We start from the raw sequence: 26,774 nt of genomic DNA, 5'->3' as shown, positions 1-26,774 counted from the left end.
AATGTTTGGAAAATTGTAGCTTGTGTGGAAGCTACCTCACTACTTGGTCAAAAAAAAGAGCTTAGCTACTGAAAAGCTATTTGATTTAGAAAGCAGCTAAGCTACCGCCAAGCTACTGAAAAATGTAGTTAAACTACTAGCTTCGCTACTTGTAGTGAAGCTACTGCCCGGCACTGGCTATTTATCACATTCTCATAGACCCCCTCTTTGAACAAATTTCATTTCCAGTTTTTTACAGACGCTAGGACACATTTCTCAATACTTAGGTAACTTTTGCAAAACTCTTCACACAGTTCTCCTAACCAACTTTCAGCTTGGCAAAGCAGTTCATTTCACATTCAAAATGCACAACAACTACCAACTAACTTTATTCAGGTCTTAAATCAACTCATTCTTCCAGAACACTAGCAAAGGTTGGCAGCCGACAAACATACTTTATCACCCACAAAGCAATGACCTTAAACACTTTAACAACATGTAGCATTATACAATGTTTCCTTGTGTAAAACAAGGATGCATCTCGTTTAAAATTCACTACAATATATGTAACTGAAATTAATCAGAAATGATGCAGAATTCGTCAATATTTTATGTAGTTTATTTTTTTGAACTGTGTAAAAAATACAAGAATTTGTATACACACCATCTACAGATACAGATACAATAGTAATGCTAATCTACTCTGCTGTGGACAGCTGTGGCTGGTCCAATTGTCCAATTGTTTTTATAGCATTTAATTTTAGGTTTCAAAATATATTTCATTAAAATATTACTGTTGAAATGTAACAAATTGTTGTCTTATTCAGTTTTGTATTATGTTATTGTTTTAAACATAAGTTTACCAGTTATGTAAGCATGTGCAAATTGGCCTGTACGTACAAAGAGTTTTGACAGTTGTTGTGTCTGAGTGAGAAAAGAATTTATGAAATTTGAGAGATGTAGTCATTGAATGCATTTTGTGCCAAAGCAATGATAATTGATCCTCAGTTTAGCCAACATAGATTTATGTTGTGCTCACTGTGTGAAGAGTTTTGCAAAAGTGACCTAAGTATTGAGAAATGTGTCCTAGCATCTGTAAAAAAAACTGTAAGATGATCCTAGTGGATTATTATCCGACTCTGAGGGGTATTTTACCCACCACAATGCCTTAAGTTTTAAATTAAAACTTAAGTAAGCCATTTAAACACAAACTTAATTGCTCCCCTTACATTCAACAAATTAGACATACTTTTGAGACCAGAAAGGGAAACTTTAGCCCAATTTTATAGTTAGCCAATATTGGTGGCTCTGCATTCTTGTTACTTTTGGAATATATTGAGATGAGTCATAAAAGAAAGATTTGACTTGTTGAAACCCCAATAAAACACGCACAAAGAATATTACACAGCCTCTCTTCAATGGATTCTGTATATTGGATTTTGCAACAATATCCCCAAAATCTCTTTACAATTATAGAATGGGGTTGTTGTCTTGTGCATTTATCTGTGCTGTGTATTTTTCACACAAGATCTCACCTTCACAGTCTACTTTCTGCTGTAAACACCCCACCCACACACAAGCTTATAGGGTAAAAGTAAGTTGATAATTATCTAGGAAAACACAGCTCACCTGTATTTTCCATATTTTTGAGAGTTCATCCAATGAGAGCTTACTGCCCAACAGCTCAATGATTCCCTTAATTCTGTCACAGTACTGGGCCTGGTCAATGTTTCCTATAGGGGAGAGAGGGTGTGAGAAATGGGAGAGAGAGAGAGAGAAAGAGATTAGTAGAGCAGATAAAATGAAAGTGTAAAACAGAAAGCAAAAGTATTTTATAAAGAAAAACAAATGCATACAAGTGAAAGAAAGGTGCAAAAAACGAAAGAGAAAGTGTGAGACTTGACACAAATGTGCTGGTGAGCTGCTTCATGACAAATGAAACATTTTGTTTGGCTTTTAAACACAAGTAATAGACTTTAAAGAACTATAAGGTTAAAACTACAATTGTTTTACCCTTTGCTAATCTCACCAGGGTTGTCAAGTGCCCCAAAGAAAATGTATATTAAACTGTATCAGAGATCCTCTTACCTTCCAAAGCTATTGAGAGAACTGAGTTTTCTACCAGCCAGTCCAGCAATCGGTCTGTGTCAATAGCGTTCTTTACAGTTTTAGAAACTGTGCTTTCCTCAATGAGTTTGGTGACCTAGGAGCACAGAGCCATCAATACCAGGCATGAACTTTAAAAAGCACAGCTTTAATGCATGTGGACAGGACTGTGAACCTCTTTGAGGGAGTTCATCTTGGCACTGAAGTGAGGGGTCTTGAGCATTCGAAGGAGAATGTCCAGCCGAAGATCGTCCACAACATTCACCAGCTCCCGCTGGAAACGCATGCACAGAAGCTTAATGGCCGACAAGAGTTCTGGAATACTCACCAAACGCTGTGGGAAAAAAGAAACGATTTTGATACCATAATACAAAAAGATTTTGATAACTTATTCAAAATAATAACAACAAAAGAACAATAGAAAGAAATTAACAGCTAGTCAAAAGCGCGGAAAGTAACATGTCAAAAAAACAAAGTTAGTAAACATTTCGAATACAAACACTTTATAGTTAAAATGATAGTTTTTGTGTGCCGGAAATCTGCCAAAATTTTAAACCCTGTGTAAAATAGCGTACAAATTGTGTAATTTCTGCAACACTAAATCGAATCACAAAATAATGATAGACCCATAAACTGCCATCTGCTGGCTAAAGAGATAATGTTGACATGTCAAGCTGATTGAAATCCTCAAACAAACTAGGCAATTTTTTGAAAATGCATCCTGCACTTGTCTCTGCATTTTAAGTGTGCAGAGAAGTATCTTACCAACAAAGCACATGAAAACTATTACAGATGTCTTACCTTGTCTTTAAGGTCTTTTTCCTCTAGGTTTTGGACATATGTTATCATCTTATGGATTACTGGATCCAACATGGGCTACAAAATATAAAAACAAACACACATCAAATACATTACAGGTAGGGTGTAAAGATACATCCAAAAGCCAGCTGGTGCTCTCGTGCAGAAAGTCAATATGCGCCACAGAAGAAGAACCATTACACAGAAAGCTCCAGAAAATGTGTAAGCATATTTTATATCGCTATATTATAAAGAATATTTATAATGATTATGTTTGACGAGCATTGCTTTTTTAAACACATGTTATAAAAGACTCAAACTGTGATTTTTGATTAATAGGGACTTTCTAAATAGGTGTAGCACATGACATAGTTGTACATAATACCGCCCTTGCGATTCAGAATCGATACCGTACAAGTATTATAGTGTGTATCGCGAAATACCGTTACACCCCTTATTATAGGCAATATGCAGTGGCTGAAAAAATTAAAACCTTAACTCCTCCCTAACATGCAGCTACTAATAATTTGCACATCATTTGTATTAATCATGAAAAACTCACCTGTACCAGGCCGGAGTTGAGGTATTCTGCACAAACGCCAAGTGGCTGAACCAGAGCTGATACACACTGCGAAAACACACATACCAAACATTTCACACTGACCCCTTAAATAAAAGCATCAAAGTATGCATCTTACACTTTACATACTTAAAAAGGCACATTTAACGCCAATTTTAACAAGACGTGACTAGAACATGTCAGAAGATCTAGCTTAAAATACCCCACAGATTATTAGTTATAGCATGTCCAAAATGCTCCTATTTGTGTGTGAGCAAGAAAGTACGGTGGCCTTGAAGTGCAAAAATAAATTACAATGGTAAATTATTTATTTACAAGATTAAAAACAAAATTGTAATTTTTTTTACTAATTTACAAGTTTTTTAACAAATTTACATTGAGTGTATAAATGTACAAGTTTTTGAACAAATGTACAAGTGTTTAAACAAATTTACAATGTGTGAACAAATGTACACGTTTTTTTTTTTAACAAATTTACAAGTTTTTTTTTTTACAAATTTACAAGTTTTTTAACAAATTTACGCTTTTTACGGAAAGGTTAAATACAATATGCTAATGTCACGCATCCGAGCCTCATGTAGGAAGAAACCCAGAAGTATCGCCATGAATCACATGAGAGTTGCGAATGCGATGTTGTGTATTAGGCTGTACATCCTATTAACAGAAAGAGAGTGATAATATATATCCTTTCATCGCTTCCCGAGTGACTCAAAGGGATACTGGACCTTATTCTCAGGTAAGTGAAATAGCTTTAGTTAGCTAACGCTAGCTTTCCAACTCTCATGTGATTCACGGTGATACTTCTGGGTTTCTTCCCACCGGAGGCTCGGATTCGTATCATCAGCTTATTGTACCGACCCTTTCCGTAAAAATTGTAAATTTGTTTTATAACTTGTAAATTTGTTCGCTCAGTGTAAATTTGTGTAAACACTTGTAAATTTGTTAAAAAACTTGTAAATTTGTTCACTCATTGTAAATTTGTTAAAAAACTTGTAAATTTGTTCACTCATTGTAAATTTGTTAAAAACTTGTAAATTTGTTAAAAAACTTGTAAATTTGTTAAAAAAAATTCTAAATTTGTTAAAAATAAGTAATAAGTAAATAAGTAATTTACCATTGTAATTTATTTTTGCACTTACAGGCCACGGTAAGAAAGAGACGTTTTTATGTGTATACCTTTAAATGCAAATGAGCTACAGCTTCTCACTTCCTTACCAACAGAGAGTGAGCGTTTTCGGTCAAAAATAGATCTGATTCCTTTGAAAACAGTTTGAGAAAATAGTATCTTTAACCACATTAGTGCAACACTTTATTCAGTGTGATGTCAAATTAACAAAAAAAATGAATACAGCATGTCTTATGAGACTGCTTTGGTTTAATGGGAATTTAAAAAAAGAAGGAGAGGGTGCATTTTGTCATTGTAGGGTTGACGTGTTCACACACTGCCAACACACATTTATGTCCAAACACCTTCTAAAGCATAATATGTGCCATTTATAGGAAAAGTTCACCTATAAAAAAGCTGTCATGAACATTTCTCTTATAGCAAACAGATGTCTTACTATTTTTTACTGAACACAAGGAGAGACATTGAGAAGAATCTTTATGCTATACAATGAAAGTAAACAACAATACAATTTCACTGCTATACAATAAGAGTAAACAGTGACTAAGGGTGAGAATAGCCTACTGCACCCCTTAAAAATGTTTAAAAACAGTAAAGTGTAAAAACAGTGTGAGAAGCTATAACAAATTTTTAAATTGTAGGTGAACTATCCTTTTAATAGTAGAGTAATATTTTAAAGTTCCACTGTAGTCAATAATTTTGTCCTTGTAACTCATCATTAAATCATCAAATTGAAACATTTCTATTGCTTTAAAATAGCTTGAATGTAACTCGACACCCTTGCCCAATCTAAGCCAGATGTCAAATTCCATGACATTTTTCCTAACTTTCACTGACTAAAACGCTGAATTTCCATGACTTAGAATTTATGGATACAAAAGGAAGATTTTGTAATCGAGCAGGAATCAGGAGCACCACTGACTTCCATAGTAGAAAAAAAACATTGGAAGTCAATGATGCACCAAAACTGTTTGGTTACAAACATTGCTGAAAATATCTTTCTTTGTGTTCAGCAGAAACAAAGAAATTTATACAGGTTTTTAACAATTTAGGGTCAATGATGAAAACTATTTCTGGAATATCATGGAATTCTAAAAGGTCTATTCCAGACATTAAAAGTCAGGATTTTTTTTCATCCAAGTCATGGAATATCATGGAATTTTAAGAAGTCTATTCCAGACATTGAAAGTCAGGGAAATGTATAATTTTTCGTCCAAGTCATGGAATATCATGGAATTTTAAAAGGTCTATTCCAGACTTTGAAAGTCAGGAAAATGTATATTTTTTTCATCCAAGTCATGGAATATCATGGAATTTTAAAAGGTCTATTCCAGACATTGAAAGTGAGGGATTTTTTTTTCCGTCCAAGTCATGGAATATTATGGAATTTTAAAAGGTCTATTCAGACCTATTCAGACATTGAAATTCAGAAATGTATCTTTTTTTCATCCAAGTCATGGAATATCATGGAATTTTAGTTTCCATTTATAAAAATAAGCAATATTAAAGGTCACGTTCTTCCTGATCCCATTTGTCCAACTTTAGTTAATGTGTAATGTTGCTATAATAGCATAAATAATACCTGCAAAATGATAAAGCTCAAAGTTCACTGCCAGGCGATAAATTTTTTCTAACAGAAGTCCCCTTTCAAAGCCTACAGCGAACGGCCAGTTTGGACTACAGCCCTCTACTTCCTGGTTGAATGATGTCAATATTAGAGTTATTGACTAAACTCCGCCCACAGGAATATGTCAGTCGCCATCTACGGCTCAAACGGCTCAGCTAAGCTAAGCTGCTATCAAATCACAACAACACACTAAACAAACTACACAATCAGAACTAGTTACGCATTTCTGAAGAAGGGACTTCATAGAACAAGGAAGACATAATAAATTGTGTGAAAACTACTGTTCTTTTACACGTGAAACATGAACACATGTTATATTGTGCACTGTAAACACAATCAAAGCTTCAAAAACACAGAAAGAACGGGACCTTTAAAAACATGAATTTTACAACAGCTTTACCTGCCACAAAGTCAGGGATTTATACAGCATTTACCCAAGGTGCCATTGGGTCTCTTTCCCTCTTTCTCTTTTCAAAGCTGTACGCCAGCACAGAGACAGCACTTATGAATCAGTCCACTGTTCAGAATCAAATGACTTCTCCATTAGAGAGAGAGAATGAATGAATGAATAAATGAGTCTCAGTGGAGAGAGACTCACTCTCTCTCTCGCTCGCTCTCCTTTTGCATGCTATAATGACATATACTTAAATAGATATTGTAGCATAGAATCCTTCATGATTTAAACTTAATCACATGCCTTAACGTTAGCACAGTAGGACGCTTCGGTCAAAAGATTTCCATTGCATCCAACTTCCTGTTTCCTGTTTTAAAGCTATTAATATGCAAATCCTAAATCAAAGCATCTTTCCCTGTCGCCAGCTCTATCTCTCAGTCCTGGCACCCAGAACATGCTAATGCTCACCTTCAAAAGACTAGCAGGAGGAACCAAACACAAGGCGACTTCACAGCTTTAAGACAAGGGAGAGTTTTGTATTTACATGCTTGCTTTACCTCTACTAATAATGAGCCAGACATACAATATAAATTCTGAGCATCTTTCAACCTGTTCATATGTCCAGCTGATTGTCTATTCTGAGCCGTGTGATTTTGTAATATTTTTAAGCCTTTTTAGGTTATATGGATTTACAAGTTTTAAATATTTATGTACTTGATCTAGCAGATTTTTTGTCATTGAAGCCAAATAAAGTCAAAATGATTAATGCAAGAAGTAAAGCAGTAAAATCTAGTTGATCAAATGATCAAACCATGTTTTACTACATAAACCACCAACATCTGTGCAATAAGGCCATGTGTCCACTGAAGCATTTGTTTTTTGCGGTCCGTGAACGCTTGTAATTGTTTTCAATAGAAGCGTTGCATGTTAAAAAAAACTGCTTCTCATTTACTTTTAATAAGTGACGTCATGCGTTGCCGAACTGAAGTGTGGATGCATTAAAGTTGCGTCACTACCGTTGCTCGTGGCAAAAGTTAAAGAGCTAAAAACGGAAATGTGACGCTCCTTACCATGTTTAAAAGATTCACACAATGCAATGCTAATAGGAGTTAACTTACAGGCTGTGAGTCAAAGCGGGAGGAATTATGATAATGTACAATCTGTGTGTTTGTTGAAGTCCAAGAAAAGAGATTTACGTTGGAGACGATAACTCGCGTCATCGTCATATTTAAAAAAAAATATTTACCTTTTTTACTTGTTTTGTCAGTTATTCACTGTAATGAAAATTCTGGGCTGATCCCGAAAAATCAGGATGCACTTTCAAAATAAGTATTTATAAGTTTCTTTTCGACTGAAAACCTACTATCCCTATTTTCTATCAGTTTGCCTGGGTCTATCATGCATTAGGAAATTAAATCACTGTTTTTTTTAAAACCCCATTATTACCTCTAAGCGCTTGATGAGAAAATAATGGTTAATGGTGTCTGTGTGTTAATAATTGGCCTTAATGCTCTTGGGGTTTTCTTTTGCTATAGGAATGAGGCGTCTTTTATCTCTATCCGTCCTACCTTCGCCTCTTTTCTCACACTCTGATGTGTGTAGGATGACATGTGATGATTAGAAAACACTTCCAATGCTCTATAGCACTCAGCTATAATAAAATCTTTGCACTCATTCAACTCTCTCTCTCTCTTTTAGACTCATCATCTCACATATGCTTCTGACAAACGCTTGATATGATTGCAGGTGAATTATCCATTAATTTCTATGTCATTCCATAAGTTGGGTTTGAGCCCTGCATGAAGTGAGCCATTAACACTGTGCCCTGAAGTCACTTAAATATATGTGCTCCAGTGGTTTGTCCCATAATAAAATGGGGGTACTCAATGAGGAAGCTTAAATGAGTTTTCAGTCTTACCCCAATCTCTATCTCGTCCTGGTTGAGCTTGCACTGAATGGCTGTAAAACCTCCCATCTCTCCAAACTGCAGATGACAGCAAGAGTACAAAAGACACATAAAAATGTGTCAAATGCAAGGTATGCAGTGTAATATAAAGTTATAAAACATGAAAAAATATATTTTATAAAGTAAAAATTCACAAAGAGGAATGGAAAAATGTCACATTAACTATGCTCCCCAATGTTTTGACAAAAATGCGTGCTTGTTGTAGTTCTTTCAATTTGGTGTATGCCACTTGGTTTGACATTTTGCCATTTAACCCAAAAACAATCATATGTTTTAAATGTGGCTTAAGCATCCTAAAATGTTATGAGGTCACTCAGTATGTGTGCTTGAGGAAATTCTTACCCGGTTCACTAAGTCCACCAGCCAGCCGTGAGGCTCCTGTCCAATCATAACACAAAGACAAATGATAACCGGTTAATCTCTTCATACATCCTGATAATTTGCTACTTCCTTTGCCAGGAATATGAATTGCTAAGATCAGAGTATGCAAATTAAACTATGGTATTATACAGAGCTTGCTCAGAACACCCTGATACACACTTTTTCATTTTTTTATGTAGCAGACACTTTTATCTAAAGAAACGTACAAAAGTGAAAGCATTTAAAGGAAAAGTTCACACAAAAATAAAATTTCAGTCATTATTTCCTCACCCGTATATTGTTGTAAACCTGTATGAGTTTCTTTATTCTGCTGCACACAACAGAAGATATTTTGATAAATGACGGTAAACACACAGTTGATGGTACACATTGACTTTCATAGTAGAAATAAAAATACTATGGAAGTTAATGGGTACCATCAAATGCATGATTACTATCATTTATCAAAATATATTCTTTTGTGTGCGACAGAATAAAGAAACTCATACAGGTTTACAAAAAATATACGGGTGAGGAAATGATGACCGAATTTTCAGTTTTGGGTAAAATTTTCCTTTAACATTTTGTCTAGGACCCAACCATAACATATAAGCGTATTCGAACGGGATTCTTTTTTGTTAAATGCAACTTTACCACAGGATTAAAGGTGTAAATATCATAAACTTTTGTTTAACACAGAGCTTATTTTTTGGCGATAACCCAAAAGTCTATGGGGAAAATAAAAGGGTTTTTTAGCGAGGTAACCAGTATCCCGCTTACTTCTGGGGTTGGCCTACAAAAATACACCATTCCTGCGACACAATCCGGTAGGATTTTTTGTCTGCTGAGAAAAACACTCAGAATTTTCTACAAGCATCCTACAATCTACAAAACCAGTTTTTCTGTCATTTAGCATTGAAGCGGCACACATAAACACACAAACACAGCATATGTAACTCAGAATACCTTCTGGTAGCTGGAGCTTGGAGAAACAGCAAACATGCTGTCCTCCCCAAAAACCTCTGCCCAATTCCTCTGACACGCCTTCATCCGATTCTTAAAGTGATACTCGTTGTCAGGGTTAAAAGCCTGTCAATAAAACAACACCCAAAAAATTATTTCAAGCAATACTTTTGTTCTTCACTCGAAATTAAACCCATACATACAGGAATGGAATCACAAACTATTTATTAAACCCCAAGGTCACCATAGTAAGCTAAGGTCAGATATTGGGGGAGCTACTTTAGTAGGGCCCTAAAAAAATCCGTTTTATTTTTTCCCAAATTCCGTTTTCTCCGTTTTAATTTTTGCAAATTCCGTTTTATCCGTTTTAAGAGAGACAGAGAGCGGCGTCATGATGCAGATGATTATATTTTAAATGCGAGGGATAGTTAGTTTGCCTCAGCTCGCTTGAAATGCATAAAACTGAACAAATACATGAGGATTTGTGTTCGCACTTCGGACAGATGCATGAGCGCGTGCACGTGAGAGAGGTACAGTGAGACAGACGTGGATGAGAGAGTGCATGTATCTTTGCGCTCACCGTGAACAGAGTGTTGACAAAACTTCCTAAATAACAGTTCTCCGGTCACATAAAAGTCATGTGAGACCTGCTCGGAACTAAGTGCTTAGCGTCGAATTTCTTAATTTTTTCGCTGACGAAAGCAGAGTCGTGGAGAGCCGCTTCGCCATGGTTGCAGTGTTTTGGAGGGGGTCTGAAACGATGGGAGGGGGCGTGTCGCCTAGATTTACTTACCCCGGTCTGCATTTCTCCCAGACATACGTTCGTCTCCCACACAAAAACTTTATTTTATTCAAAATATGTAAAATTTCGCGTTAATACTAGATTCCGTGTTAATTAGCCAATTCTGCGATTCCGTCCGCGATTCCGTGATCGCGGAAATTATAGGGCCCTACTTTAGTTATAGTCACTAGTGTTTAACAAGCTAAAGGTTTTGTGTACCATTGTAAGAACTCCCATGAGACCGACAGGTATGGGGTCCTGTTTGACCCTCTCAGCAACCAGATCCACCAGCAGCATCAGCATGTTGTAGATACCCTCATGAATCTCCGTTCCCCACTTGTGCACGGCACTCGACGTCAGTAACTACAAGACAAAATGACATCTTAATTATTAACATCATAGTAAATCTTAATGTTCTTCTGATAGTCTACATACAAACCTTTTTGAAGGCCTCGGGCATACACCTGTCCATGAACCTCTTACAATTCTCATCTGCATCAGCCACACCTAAAAATACATTGGAAAATATATCAGATATTTATTTTCAAGTATGCATCAACACTCAGTGACACATGCATTGAACAATTGTATTAAAATTGGTGTTAAACAAAATACCAATAAGAGCTCACCCAATCTGGCCAGACACGTGGAGGCGATGAGGCACTTCCCGAGTGATTCCTCTCTCTTGTACGGGATGGACCAGTGATCGGTGAACACTCGGCTCTCCAGTTCATACAGGTTAGTGGTAGGAAACTCCACACTGTTCCCAGAACAGTTCCCATTCTCATCATTACTTCGCTATTAGAGAGAGACAGAGAGAGAGAAAGAAAGGTGTCAGAATACGATCACCTACACTAGTTCCTCTAACCTCATTTGGTGTTTTAAATTAAATGAATATGCTTTAAAGGCTACAGACAGAGCCAGAGAGACAGGAAACCAGCAATGTTATTTGAACCTTCATCATTGATGATGTAAGGATGTTCAATAACCACTGCAACACAGCCCAGAGTTTACTGCTGTCTCATAACAAGTATTCAGATTCATGAGTCACAATAATTTAGTTTAGCAATGAATTGTGGAAATTACAATTTAACATTGGAAAGGATTAACATAGGATTAACCAACGCAATTTAACATCCACACACACACACACACACACACACCAAAACGATTTGGCTTTTAGATAAGCTTGAATTAAATTTAAACTGCAACACAATCACTTATTTATTTACCTTACTAACAACAATATAATTGTAGTCTGTAAGGTCATCGATTATTAAACCTGACTGATTGCCTATTAAAGTAAAGGAAGCAAATCAATATGTTATGATAAATAATGAGTTGATAAGTGGTTGACCGATACAGGTTTCAGTGGCTAATATCTAAAGAGCAGGATGAACAATGGTTGATGTAATATATGGTCTAAAATAAATGAGTTAGAAAAAGTATGCAAAATTCTAATTTTAAAAAATGAAATAATTATTTTACACAATATTTGGTCAAATATCAATTATTTTATTTATTTAAGTGTAAAGAGATCTCAAAAATGTGTTCTGAGTTTGTCACACTATCGATAATAGTCAGACATAGGGCGGATAGCGGGCCTTCGTGACTATAGTTGGCATGTTTGCACATTATAGTTTTAAATTATCATTATTATCATCATAGTTTCACATTAGCATGCTTGACCTTGCATTGTAATGTGCGCGACTCTTTCTCGCACCTGACCTTGTAATGTGTGCAACTCGGAGTCTTTCTCGCACATGAGCTTGTAATGCGTGCAACTCGCATTCTCTCTCGCACCCGACCTTGTAATGCGCTCGACTTAGACTCTCTCTCGCACCTGACATTGTAATGCACGCACTCTGAATCTTTCTCGCACATGAGCTTGTAATGTGCGCAACTCGGACTCTCTCTCGCACCTGACCTTGTAATGCGCGCAATTCAGACTCCCGCGCACCTGACCTTGTAATGCACTCAACTAAGACTCTCTCTCGCACCTGACAGTGTAATGCGCGCAACTCGGAGTCTTTCTCGCACATGAGCTTGTAATGTCCCTCTCATACCAGAGCTTGTAATGCGCGTGACTCAGACTTTCTCTCGCACATGAGCTTGTAATGCACGCCACTCTGACTCTCTCTCGCACCCGAGCTTGTAATGCGCTTGACTCGGACTCTCTCTCGCACCTGACCTTGTAATGCACGCCACCCTGACTCTCTCTCGCACCTGGGGCATAAAAAAAAAAAGTTTGGTTCCGGTTGGTTGTCAGTTTAGGTCATGGGTCGGTAGGGAATTTTTTTTTTTTTTTTTTTTTTTTTTTACAGTGGCAGCAAGGGATAGGTAGGAAATTGTTAAATATTTAAATTGAATAGCGGATATATTTGAGGTGACTTTGGCCATATTCCGTGTTTGTCTCACGCAGCGCAGAGCCACGGATCTCCACGGATTATCTCTTTTTAATTGTGTGTGTGTGTGTGTGTGTGTGTGTGTGTGTGTGTGTGTGTGTGTGTGTGTGTGTGTGTGTGTGTGTGTGAGAGAGAGAGAGAGAGAGAGAGAGAGAGAGAGAGAGAGAGAGAGAGAGAGAGAGAGAGAGAGCAGTAAATGCAGCTGAACGAATACACTGCGTGTTTTAAAGTAAAAAAATAAATAAATAACGAAACGCAATATGTGGAGGCCGGTGTTGAATCTGTCTGTATGATATGAAAAATATCTTACGTGAGCCTGTGGCTAAAGTATAAAAGTGGAACTCTTTGTAGCATAATCAGGGCTTGACATTAACTTTTTTGCTCACCAGCCAAAGTGGCTAGTTGTTTTTCAAAGGTACTAGCCAAAGTTAAATTGTATATGATTAAATTTGACTTTGGCATCCTAAAATTACTTTAATTCGAGCAAATTTACTTGCTAAATTAGATGCAGACTGAATTTCAAATGCAGTCTGACTACCCGAATTAAGACAACATTTAGCTGGTATATAGCTGGTATTGCAGCCCAGTCTCCTGAAAATGCGTATAAATAGCACGATGTGTAAAACTCGTGCAATACATACGCCAAAGCTAATCTAAAACCTAACCCTAAACCCAAGCGAAAATGGTTTAAAAAAACAGAAAAAAATTGAGAAACCATTAAATAAAACGACAAAAAAAGATGCCCCGTTTAAGTGAATGGGAAGGACTTGCGCATCACATGCACGCCAAAGTGGAATTTGGCGTATGCACCGCACGAGTTCCACACTTCGTGCTATCCATACGCAACCTCAGGAGACTGTATTGCAGCCCCAGTATAGATCATATAAGATGCATGAAAAACATGCTAGTAAGTAAGGAATAAATAGATTAACTTTGAATGAATATATTAAAAGTAGAACAGGGGTGTAGAAGAAACACTAATTCTAAACTGAAAAGATAAACACAAAACCCATTGATAACCACTTTAAATATTTATTAACAACAGCAGTAAATACTGTCAAGATATGTACATTAATTTTACTGTCATGCAGATGTATTTTATAAGCTAAATGGTTTCTGATAAAAGTGATTTAAGACTTTTAATGACAAATGTCGGGAGGGCATTATTGTAACATTAAAATGATGCGCGAACCTCTCGATGGCGGGTTTCTTTTGATTTCGTGTGCATTCAGGTACGCTGAATTTCTCTTCTCTCTTGCCCTGAGAGTTTGCACTCAATTTATATCTAATCAATCACTTCAATGCAATTGTTTTATATTTCCAGAAGTGAGTATGAGCACAGACTGCGTCCTCTTGTGAATTCGAAAAACAATCAGCTCTCGCGCGCTCTCTGGAAGGTGACGCTTTGGTCCGCAACGCCCCGCTGATCGCGTGCGCGTCTCTCAACAGATCTCTGTGCGTTGCTCTGGGTGCAGAATGCTCATGGAAGTTGTAGTTTCCCAGTGTCGCATTGCGTATTGTTTATCATTTCGCATAACTTTTAAGAAAACAGACCCGCCTTACGGCCGAAATCTTACCCGCGTTTGGCGGTGTTAATGTCAAGCCCTGGTCATAATACCATAAATTCAAATATTATAATTCACTTACTGCCAGCAAAAATGAGCCTTGGTTTGTGCTCTCTGGAAGAGAAAAGCCCACTTGCATATCGTTGTTCAGCTCGTCTTTTTTTGTCTGTAATTTACAACTTTCGGCGGGGCAAAAGATCACGTTGCTGTGTAGGCCTGGGGCGGTAACCGCATTACCGCCATACCGAGGTCACGTGACCCATGCCGCGGGTCTGAGCTCCTCACCGTCATAACCGCAAAAAAAAAAAAAAAAAAACTTGAAACATTGGCCTGCACTTGTGTGTTTATGTGGGGATGTTATACACGCAGCTTTTAAACAACCGCAGCTTGTTATGAACATTAAATCTTAACTGATATGATTTTAATATTAAATTGTCATTGAGTAGAAATATGGGTGACGTTGTCTGTGACTCGGTAAAGCAATACAAACATTTTATTTAATTTGAACAAACAGCTGCAACAGATCAACAACAGAATCAGGTTTCATACATTATTAAATTGTCACGCAACATAAAGAGCACGCGATCAGTCCGAGGATTAATATCCAAAGAGGTTAGATTGTCTCTTTTTCATCTAGCCTACCACAGTGGCCATTTCTACAGCAGTACACATTTCACAGTACACACAGCAAGTTTTGCTTTTGCGTCTTCTTTCTCCGTTTGTGGATAAAGACAGATGTTAATGGTAAGTGTCTAGAACAGAAGCGGTCCCAAGCACGCGAGACAGACGCGGACTGCCCGGGCGCGCGCCAGACAGACGCGCACTGCCCGGACGCGCGCGAGACAGACCGTGTCATTTTGCGCACACACACGCGTCTCCGTGCAGCTTCCAATCTATACTCAAGCACGGACACATATGCAGTACAAGTGATTTCTCATACAAATGGTTATTTTACCAGACCATCAGGGCAGCAATAATTTGCGTCATTTACAGGCCATTCATAAATTAAGGATAGAAAAGTGGAGAAATGTCTGTAGGCACGTACGTGTGGACACGCACAATGCGTTAAAAAAAATTTTAACTGATAATATTAATTGTTCAAGTTGTTGAATGTTGAAATTGAATAAATGTGGAATAAAATAATATTCACTTTACATGTTCCTTAAGTAATTTGCACATGTTGTTTATTAAACATAAATAAGTCATGCATGTTATTTAACTCGTTGTCTTGCCAATAAACCGCAAAACCGCGGGAATTTGTTGATTACCGACCGCGGTAAGAAAAAATCCAAACCGGCCCAGCCCTATTGCTGTGCACGAAACAGCATCTCGAATGCACACCAAAAATTACCACTTTACCAGTGCTTTTGTAAGTGGCGACAACGATCTGTGAACTATTGTGTTAACGACTGTGTAGCTGCTTTGTTTGTTGCTGGAGGACGCGTGCTTTACAAAAACGGTGCTGTACTAAAAGGTAAAATATAGTTCGCCTCAAATTTTTTTTTTTTTGTGTATTTATTTAATGTGTATTATTTCTTCCCCAAGCTCATAAAATAAATTTGGGTCGCACATAAATTGGCAGGGTCGGTCGGAAACCGGAACCAAACAAATTTTTTTTTTAGGCCTGACCTTGTAATGCACGCCACTCTGACTCTCTCTCACACATGAGCTTGTAATGTAGGGCTAGGCAAATAAATCTATTTTCCGATTAATCGTTTCTTTAAACGTGGTTGATTCAAAATCGATTCTCAAAGAGCAGAATCGATTTTTTCTTTTATTTATATTGCTGCAAACATTAAACGTAAGATTAACGTTAATCTAATTACTAGTCTTTTTAACTAGATGTCACCCTCTTTTTTGCCTTGCGCGATGTTACCAACGAGCGAGAGGTGAGCCTGTCATTCATTCATTCATTCATTCAGTGCTTAAAATGGCAGTTTCAGGTGCTTCATCGACATTGATGCCATCTTCACATAAAAAGTCAGAGGTATGGAAGCATTTTAGATTTTGCAAGCAAGACGATAGTGTTGTGGGTTTTAATTTCTTTTATTAATTATCCACTTGTAAACTGTTGTTCACTGTTCTTTTTTATTAATATAGTATTTGTATTAAATCTATATTCATTGAGTTGAATCGAGAATCGAGTGTAAAAATCGGCCCGAGAACCGGAATCGAAAATTGAATCGATAATCGAATTGATCTGATAGCTTGTGAATCGAAATCGAATCGATCTGGAACATCTGAATCGATACCCAGCCCTATTGTAATGCGTGCGATTTGGACTCTCTCACAGCCGAGCTTGTAATACGTGAGGACCTGACATTTCCTTACACTAGAGAGGTTTTTAGGCATGCAGGGGTTTAAAACCAGTGAGTGTGTTTTGGTTCCCCTTCCTGACACGCAGGAAATTTCAGAGCAGCTGGGCATTAATGATGCGATCGGATTAATGGCATCAGGTTTAAGAAGGTTGCAGTCTTTACAATGTTGCCAGCTCCCCTTAAGGTAAATCAGCTTCTTTTTTGTCTACCAATCCAGTGGCTTGCCATAAATGAGAATTAACAAATAAATGAGTAAACTATTGCTTCGCCCCCACTACCATTGTCTATCTGCAATCTCACAGGCTGATGATAAGACAATCTTACTATGGGGCACATTGCGCAACACTACACTCAAACCAAATTTAAATTATAAAAACCAGCAAGTAAATAAAACACAACAAAATCAAAATAAGGCGCATTCTCTACTCTCAAGCACTGGGCATGTCTCCGCTGTTGCCGCTGAAACCACGCCCACTCACGGAAAAAACGCCATCCCTTTCAACTTCCATATATCTCTACAACCTAAATGGGTGTTCCCGACTGGGTTACGGGCAGGACATGCTCAGTGGCTCCAGTGTGTCATGGAGCCACCATTTTAGCCCCGCCTCAAACAAACAGAAATGTGGAAAAACTCACGACGTGAGTTCAAAAATACATAGTTCATAGTCTTTTCAACGTGTTTTTAATGCAATACATTACTAATGTTTATAATGTGTTTGGAAACAATTCTCTGAAATGACTTTACATGGACTTTAATGCACACTTTACACAAAAAAGACGTCCTGACACGGCTGGTAATTTTGAAGTGTCGGATTAACCGAGATGGTCAGTGAAATTGAACATACTAAACAAAACATATGATAAGTATCGATCAAAGCCTTGAACTGTTTCATAAACAAAATATACATTTCATTAATTTACGTCCTCTGTTTTGCATTCACAGCTAACCTGAAAACGAATACAGAAGCTAGTAGCGCACATTTGTCATTGAATGCAAAATAAAATATTGTTGGCTTCTGATTTCAAAAACTACTTCGTTTTGCAGGCATTACATAATATAAAATTAAACACGCAGGGATTTAAATGGCTCTCCGATCATCAGCACACAAGCTGTATTTGATTACATTGTAAAGAGCAAACAGGAAACAGTTTTGTTAGAGTATTATTAGTATACAAGAAATATGCTTGCCCTTGAGTTAAATAAATAAGTGAATGCGCATTTAGAGAGAGTGGAGGTCACCTTCTTTCTTTCTGTTCCTGAGGGAACGTTACATGTGACGTCCACAAGAGCTAAAGATCATTTTCTATTCAAACGGATTGATTGTGGTTAGGAATGCATACCTCCCTGTGGGCAGGGTTTAAGTTCAGGGGTTAAGTTAAGTTACTAATAAGTGCAGGTTGAGGTTGAACTGAGAGTAGCATTTAAGTTAGGGAATTACTTAATTGAGTAATTCTGAAAAGCTTCAGGTTTGGACAAAACTGTTCTGTATATGTGAACGCACAGGAGCGTTTATAACCAGGAATGATAGCTATAAAGATAACTACACCAATGGGCAATAAAGTCATGGATTCTCTGCAGTTTAACATTTTAGTAATCTGTTTACAATCCAGTGGATTTTGATTGGCTGCGTTTCATCAACGTTCGTCATAGTTTCATCATTCATCTCGCTGAAAGTTGTCCCAACTATATGTGACCCTGTCCTTAAAATCCAAACTGAAATAAAGTTTCATTAATATAATATTGAGATTAGGAGCATCAAAGTTTGATTTCAATCGATGACCTTGCTAAGTCAATATTACAGATATCAAGGTCATTTTTCACACATTATGTAGAAAAAGAGTAAATTGCAAAAAATTACTTTAGCTGGGTTTTCACAGACAGGGTCACATATTGCTAATCTGTATCTTTATTATTTTAATTGTGGTGTGGCCTTCACTACTATCTAAAATTTGTAATGATTTGTATAACTTTATAGTTAGTGTGATGTGCACATGCCTTCATTCAGGAATCTGCCCAAAGCACAACGGTGGAAATATCAGAGTCACACAAAAAATTGCAAATGTCATTGTACGTGATAGGAAAATGTTTTAATTGTGGTATGATGGGCCACACAACCACAATTTTAGCTACTTCCCATAAGTAGATGTTTCAGAAAACTTACATCCACAAATGTTTCAAAAACAGCTGCAATAGATGCTTGTTAAACATTTGTTTATATAACAAATCAACACAAAATTTTCTATTAAAGTACATTCATAACAAGTGTATTTTGCATTTTAAATATAAAAAATTAAACATGAAACACAAGAAGTATGCCAAAAGTAACCAGGTGCAAAATACAGAGCAACCCAATTAGAGAAACGGCACAGTTTGTCTTCCATCAGATGCATAAACGGTGGCAAAAAAGGTGTGGTTGGTAAACAGAGACACTGACCTAAATTAGAGGTACACCTATAAATTAGCTGATGATGCTTGTTATGCTTCTAAAAAAAAATACGATTACATGCCGCTACATTCAAAAGCCAGAGGGCGCTCTCGTGCAGAAACTCAATATGCGCTGTAGACGAAGAACCATACACACACACAGCTCCAGGAAATGTTTTAAGGATATATTTATATTGCTGTTCTTCAAACCTTTTCAGGTATTTTTATGATAATAAAGAATTATGTATAATAATTTTGTTTGACGAGTGTTTTAAACGACTCAAACTAACAGTGATTCAACTAACAGGATAAGGACTTACTGATCAAAAACCGTAGTACATAAAGTAGCTGTGCATAATATCTGGGTGTCGTGGCTACAGCGTCACGTAGGACATTTTTTAATTACTTATTTATTTTCGGACCAGGAATACTCTTCTAAAAAAAAATCTAAAAAGAAAAAAACTAACAAATGGTTTACAAGTTTAATATGGATTTTTAAAGTAGCAAATGCAGACATTTAGAAATCACATAGAAATTAATGCACTTCCAATATGAAGTGGATGCAGGTTTGGACTTTGAGAACCCCTGTTTAAAGCATGCGTGACCAATTGTAGCTCATGTTTGTTAGCAGCACAAAATCATGAATTTGATTCCCAGGCAAACACATACACATGTATACCTTGCACTGTAAGTTGGTTTGGATAAAAGTGTCTTCCAAATGCAGTATTTTTTGTGTATTCTTTGGTACTTTTTTCCTGTAAATATTAAGGGTGATCCGATTGATCAGGCAGCGATTATTATCGACCGATAAAAGCTTAAAGAAGTTTGATCGGCGGTCTCTATAAAAGGCGATCAGAAGAGCCGATCGTATGAGGCAAAACTTGCTAGATGTGTTCAACATTCTAACAATTCAATAATGACCTTACAGCATTAATCAATTGCTGTGCAGATATATCTTTGGTAGTGCTTGCCCGATACATTTCTCTACATATCAGGAAACAGTGTTTCCTCTAGGATTTTTTCCAGCTGTGGCGGCAGGGGGCGCCCCATGATGATTATAAATGTACATTTTTTTATGTAGAATATAGGCTACAGTAAACTAACATGTATTTTTTATCATTTTCATGCTGTCATTTACTTTTCCTTATATTTATAGCATATTGCTTTTCTATGTTTGATCTAAACCATATTTTCTTAAAAATACGTTATATAGCTACGTAGTTGGGATATTTCATTGTTGTTTTAATGTAGTGTGCATTGCAAGTTCATGCTCGTGTTTAGCGTTACAGAGCTGTTGCAAAGTCACGCACAGTCCTGTTTTTATAATCCGCACCGCTGTGATTGACCGAACACCCGACCAGTTATCCGACATGAGCAGCAATTTTGTTCCACACCCGACCCGTTTGACATAAAGACCCCGACCCGGTCACACCGCAAATCACGCAGTTAAATAGAAACCTTTAATGGTCTTCAGACAGATCTTAAACACAAATAAGCACGGGCCATTTTAAACGAGTCGAATTTTGGTCTTGGATGTTAGACCCGAATTTTACTCTTGTCTATTGAGTCCCGACCTGCATCTACAACGCAAATGACACGTGAATAGCCTATCATTACACCCGTTACATCCAATATTATGCGGTTCACCCACGGGTACCCCGACCCTGCCGTTTCGTCTGAAAACAGATAAAACTTCACAGTCTGCCTCAAGTTTTTATTACCAACGTTCTTCTCTTCCCACGGGAATAATGTAAGTTTCCTTACAAACAGATTCGACTATTAATGTCTTGCAGGCGCATATGAGTAGTATTCAGTATTTATCCTTTTGTTTTTGGACAAATATCTTATCATTATAGTCTATTTTCTGAATAACTTAATGGCCTGATAAGTTGATTATATGAGTACAGTGATTACAAATGAATGTCCAAAAAAACTCCTAATATGTTAAATCGAAAGTTTAATCATGTCTTTTCTCGCAGCCCTGCGCTGCGTCCGTGTAGATGCGCCGGTGAACATAATACGCGTGATGACCTTGCACCTTAAATTACCCTAAAGTTATAGTCATAAAGATAAAAGTAAAACAACATTCGAAACTTCAAATTATGTATTTTTATTTGTGTAAACTCACAATAAGGAGAAAACCTTGTGCTTATTTAAAATCATTAAAAACATGACGTGCTTTCTGCTGCTTTGGTTTTAGAGCGTCACAAAAAAAGAACAAACTCAAATACTTTTTTATTCGTTTTGTCAATTTAATAATTATTTAAGTGTAACATATTTGGTGTAGGCTTATTTATTTTATTATTATTTCTCAAAACAGAGACGTAGCCTAATCATCCTCTGTTGATTTAAATCTATTTGTGCATGAAACTAAACCCAGGGAGGAAATTATGATATTTTAGGAGATTTATTTATAAATGAGTGAACGCGAATCCAGAAAAGAATTTATTTCTAAGACAGCCAGTCTGGCAGGTCGGACATTTCGGTAGCTTTATTTTGCGATCTGCCGCCGTGGGTTTTGTCTAGAAGGGATACAGCAAATGCCGAAAAGTTAAGGATTAGATTTGGAGGTAGGATTATTAGGATGAACACAGCGGCTCTGGCTAAATAAGATACAAATACATCCTACAATCGTGTGAATTTTGTGTTTAGAGTTGGGTTTGGGTGAAGGATTAGGATAAAACAGTGCTCATCTGGCGAGATTTGATGCATCCCTTCTATTCACAACCGCAGGCGTGGCGGGGATGTTTTATGCGCGGCGGCCCGCCACGGTAGAATGTATATAGCGGAAACACTGGGAAATGAGAGACATGAATTTGCAGTGGGTTTGGTTTGTTAGTGCTTTACTGAGAACGTCGATTTTTTTCTTAATTATGGTTAATTTCTAAGTTGCTCCAAATAACCAAGCATAGGCTGCTATGGTTTAAGTTGTTTCTATAAAGCCGCCTTTCCACTGTAGACGATATTAGGACATGACGGTTTGGAGTTCGCCCCCTGGTGGCAGTCTTAATGACGTTTCAATTTAATTGTAAATGACCATAGTGAAATAAAAAAAGGAAATAAAATGAATGAAAAAATAAATGGCTATTCATAAATGAAAAAGACTGCCAGTATTTTTTGGAAAGAGCATATGGAGACGAGATTAAAAATAATAATGAATACATTAAATTAATAATGTATTACTTATCAGTAATCAAGTTTTTTTTTAAAGGTGTTACTAATAAAGTTAAATAAAAAAGAATTATAATTCTTACCTCGCACAATTTTTTGATTGGAATACACTGAAACACATCACTTCTGGTTGGCGTATCGCATGCGGTGCAAGTTTACATTTTTTTCGTCCGCGGTGACGTGCAAACACCCCCGCAGACCGCTGGTAGGCAGTTACCACGCGTGTAACCACAGTAGCAGTAGAAGTCGTCACAGAAGAAGAAGCTAAGCAAGTTAATCCACAAACGAAGAAGAAACAGCAACCTGTTGTGTATAATTTGAGAAGACACGCAATGATGGAAGTAAATAAACAGCGACTTTTGATGCAGTTTGAGTAAAATCACTCCTCAACTTGGCTCATCTTTGTTTTCACCATCACAAACGGAAATACATATGACACAGTTTTTTTTACCTGACGGGAGGGGTTCTGGTGGACCAATCACAGGGCTTGCGGTCCGCGTAGATCTGATGCGCTGTTAAAAATTTTGTGAGGTGCGCGTCAGGCTACGCAGAGCTACGCACACGGCGTAGGACCTACGCACGACTATAAATCGCCCTTTAGAAACAACATCTGGCAGTCGTGTGCCAATAAAGATTCGAATCTAATCTAATGTAAAGTAATATAATACAGTTTGCATTCACGGCCATCTCCCCTCACCCCCCGATTAAAGCACTCTTATTTCTGAGCAAATATTTCAGATCATTTTACTACCAGGATCCAGATGGCTATAAAAATCCACAAGGCTATATTAAAATGATAATCTAGTAAATTCATTAAGTCTATCATCAAGCTGTAAATAGACTAAACTCATATTTAACCTCCTATTAAAGCCCACATTTACATCTATAAAGAATTTTAGGTAAACAGTATCGGCGGCAACAACATAAACAAACAGCTTTTGTGGACCAAACATAACTTCCAGTAGACATCTGTAAAAAATCTGTAAAAACAGAGTCCATTTAAAGTAGATTATTTCTGTAAATTTCCTTAGTTTAAATTAAAGCTAAAACATATCAACTACTACACTGAGGTAACGTTATCATGTAAAATTAAAGCTAAAACATATCAACTACTACACTGAGGTAACGTTATCATGTAAAATTAAAGCTAAAACATATCAACTACTACACTGAGGTAACGTTATCATGTAAAATTAAAGCTAAAACATATCAACTACTACACTGAGGTAACGTTATCATGTAAAATTAAAGCTAAAACATATCAACTACTACACTGAGCTAACGTTATCATGTAAAATTAATGTATACAATGCTAGCTAGAGATCTTTTAAATTCTATGGCTGCCAAACCTCTCTTTGCACAACAAGCTTGGCGTCTTCCCTCGTCTTTAGGAAACAATTTTTTTTATTTGTTCCAGAGGTCAGTTTAGTTGACAAACTGATAAACAAACACAGAACAGAAGTTAAAGGGATAGTTCACACAAAAATGATAATTGTGTAATCATTTACTCATTCTCATGTTGCTACAAAATCTGATAAACACAAAGGAAGATATTTTGAGGAATATTTGTAACCAAACCGATCAGAATTGACTTCGATTCCAGTATTCTTTTTTCCTACTACTAAAGTCAATAGAGGCTCATGATCGATTTGATGTCAAACATTCCCCCAAACATCTTCCCCTGTGTTCATCAAAACAAAGAAATTTATACAGGTTTGTAACAACATAAGAGTGAATTTTCATTTTTGGGTGAACTATCCCTTTAACTTTGGGCCAGGCATGTAACAGTGACAATTTGTGTGCATCTAATGAAATTGTCTATGAAACAATGTTTATTTAAAAGCGATTTAACAGCGATTTTCTGATGTCTTGTTTTTTTAGCAAATTGTATTTTATGCAAGATTTAAAGATCACATTTCCTTACTCTTTCATTAAAGCAAAGATGATCTTTAATAAATAACGCACATTAATTTTGCTCAAATTTGTAAAAGGTGGACAAGCCAAACAAATACAAAAAAATCTAATTCAATTAAACTATAATAATATCATCAATATAACCAATATAATAAATCTGTAATTAAAATTTTTGAATTTATATATTTTATAAAAAATTCAAAAGAGTAGCACTTTCACCAATGATCTCAGAATATGTATCATGTGATAGCCCATCTTTGAGACATGAAGCTGCTATAAAAGCGATTCAAAGATCCCTGTGTGTTTCTGTTGATGGAGTCTGACAGCTTCTGTGTTGAGGAGAGATAAGATGAGATGTTCATGAGTGTGAAAGCGAACAGGAACAAATGACTTATTCTGTTCACTGGTAGTGGCAACCACCTGCACTGTGTGGGTCTTGGAGAAGAGAGAGTGTCCATGTGTGACAAGACACAGAAACAGAAATAGACAGCGGAAGTCAAGAGATTTTAACATTTTGGTCACAGAATTGTGTTACTATACAGAGACCCCGTATAAGAAGTATTTACATTTTACGATGCAAAATACACTAACCAAACATAAAATGAGGGCTATATTTATTAATGCTAATTGAATGTTGACAGCACAATATATTAGATACGCCAATTCTACCAGTCACATCAGCGTCGTCATTTACTCTTGAGAGGGCTCAATTCAAATGAGACACCTTGAAGTTGCGTCTCAGCCTCAGGCTATTGGCTCAGGAAAAGAGGTGAAGGATCTTTTGCCCTGCAGTATGATGTCACAATTAGCAAAAATAGCAGGGAAGTAATGTTTCCTTCAGCAACTAGGGCTGCACAATTCATTAGAAATGAAGTAAAAAAAGAATGACTTATGACACACTTGGAGGCATTAAACAAATCAGTAATGCTATAGACTGTGCACCATAATTTCAAATGCTTCCTAGTTACAATACATTAGTTATAACATTGCTATAACTGCTTTATATTTTAAGTGTGTTTGTAACACAGAGTTTTCCATTTTACAATCCAAAATGTAATCTGCTGTCACCTTAAAGGAACATTATGTAAGAAATGTATATCAATTAATCATAAAATGGCTCTGATATGTCACTAGACATTAAGAAATCATTTTCATTTCAAATATCACTGACAACAGTGGTCTAGCCAGGATATTGTCATTTAAAAAGTGGAGTTGCAGCCCTCAACTGATGTTTATGTTGTCATATTGTGTATTGGCCACCAGTTGTGTGATTGCAGTACCAATTTTAGCCACAAGTTGTTTAGCGTGTAGCGCCTCAGCCAGTCATGATGATGATCAATGATATACTGTATGTTGCGGGCGTTCAGAGTGTAACGACAGTCAGTTACAGTTTACATTTAACAGTTTCTTGCCAGAATTTAAGTTTTTCATTTTAATCTGTTTATTAAAAACGGCTTCTGGACGCCTTCCTTGTGCAAAGCAGCATTAGCAGCGCTGCTATGCTAATCTTGCAGGCTTCCCTGAAGAGGGTCTTTGCTTTCAGTATCCTAACTGTGTTTAGATTTTCGGCATCGGACCCTCTCAGATCCTCTGTGCGGATGCAATTTTGTTACGTAAGCAGCCAGCCTTGTCTCGAATGAGGACAAAAAGCCCAAGTGTGTGTTTGGCATCGAGCATCATTGTGATCATGGCTAGTTTAACTTCTTCACGCTTGGTTAGTTTTTTCACCAGCTGTGTAACGTTATGTGCTTGCTTTGCGCAGGCGCCGGACACACACGCTTGCTTTTTCGACAATCGTTAAGTTTTATCGATTTAATTCTTATCGACAATTAATCGAAGATCGATTAATTGTTAACATCCCTACATTGAACCACCCCTTTAATAAAATCATCAATTTAAAATTCTCTCGTAATGACATAAAATATTGACTAATCGACACAGTGTATAACTCTGGCAACATGTCAGAATAGGTTTCATTATCATCAAGTGTTATTTTTTCATTGTAAATTAATCCAAGAAGCATACTTTTCCTGTCGTCACATCCAGCTTGGACCTGAGGTGCACTTTTAGCAAAGATACTTTTATAGAGATAGCACCCTTGAGTATTCTACCATTAGAAAACCTGCAACAGTCAATTTGAGTAACATATAGTGCCTCAGCGAGTCAATAATGATCAGTAATATCCTTTGCGAGCATTCAGAGTGTTACAACAGCAACAGTTACGGTTTACATGTAACAGTTTCTTGCCAGAATTTAAGATTACATTTTAATATGTTCCTTGAAAAATGGCCTCTGG

The 26,774-nt window shown here is 36.8% G+C and overlaps 1 protein-coding gene across 2 annotated transcripts in view; it reads right to left on the bottom strand.

The window, feature by feature from the left end:
• usp24 (ubiquitin specific peptidase 24) overlaps positions 1 to 26,774 on the bottom strand; it is an 80,131-nt gene that overhangs the window by 43,588 nt on the left and 9,769 nt on the right. For both annotated transcript variants that reach the window (XM_073855882.1, XM_073855883.1), the window contains exons 2-12: positions 11,310 to 11,478; positions 11,120 to 11,187; positions 10,900 to 11,043; positions 9,903 to 10,025; positions 8,919 to 8,954; positions 8,529 to 8,594; positions 3,446 to 3,511; positions 2,887 to 2,961; positions 2,261 to 2,419; positions 2,068 to 2,182; positions 1,609 to 1,712 (exon numbers count right to left, since the gene is read on the bottom strand). In XM_073855882.1, coding sequence (XP_073711983.1) covers positions 1,609 to 1,712; positions 2,068 to 2,182; positions 2,261 to 2,419; positions 2,887 to 2,961; positions 3,446 to 3,511; positions 8,529 to 8,594; positions 8,919 to 8,954; positions 9,903 to 10,025; positions 10,900 to 11,043; positions 11,120 to 11,187; positions 11,310 to 11,478 — 1,125 coding nt within the window. The remainder of the gene's footprint in view (positions 1 to 1,608; positions 1,713 to 2,067; positions 2,183 to 2,260; positions 2,420 to 2,886; positions 2,962 to 3,445; positions 3,512 to 8,528; positions 8,595 to 8,918; positions 8,955 to 9,902; positions 10,026 to 10,899; positions 11,044 to 11,119; positions 11,188 to 11,309; positions 11,479 to 26,774) is intronic.

Source organism: Misgurnus anguillicaudatus, chromosome 18, assembly GCF_027580225.2.
Source record: "Misgurnus anguillicaudatus chromosome 18, ASM2758022v2, whole genome shotgun sequence".
NCBI lineage: Eukaryota > Metazoa > Chordata > Actinopteri > Cypriniformes > Cobitidae > Misgurnus > Misgurnus anguillicaudatus.
This window is presented reverse-complemented; position numbering and strand designations above follow the sequence as displayed.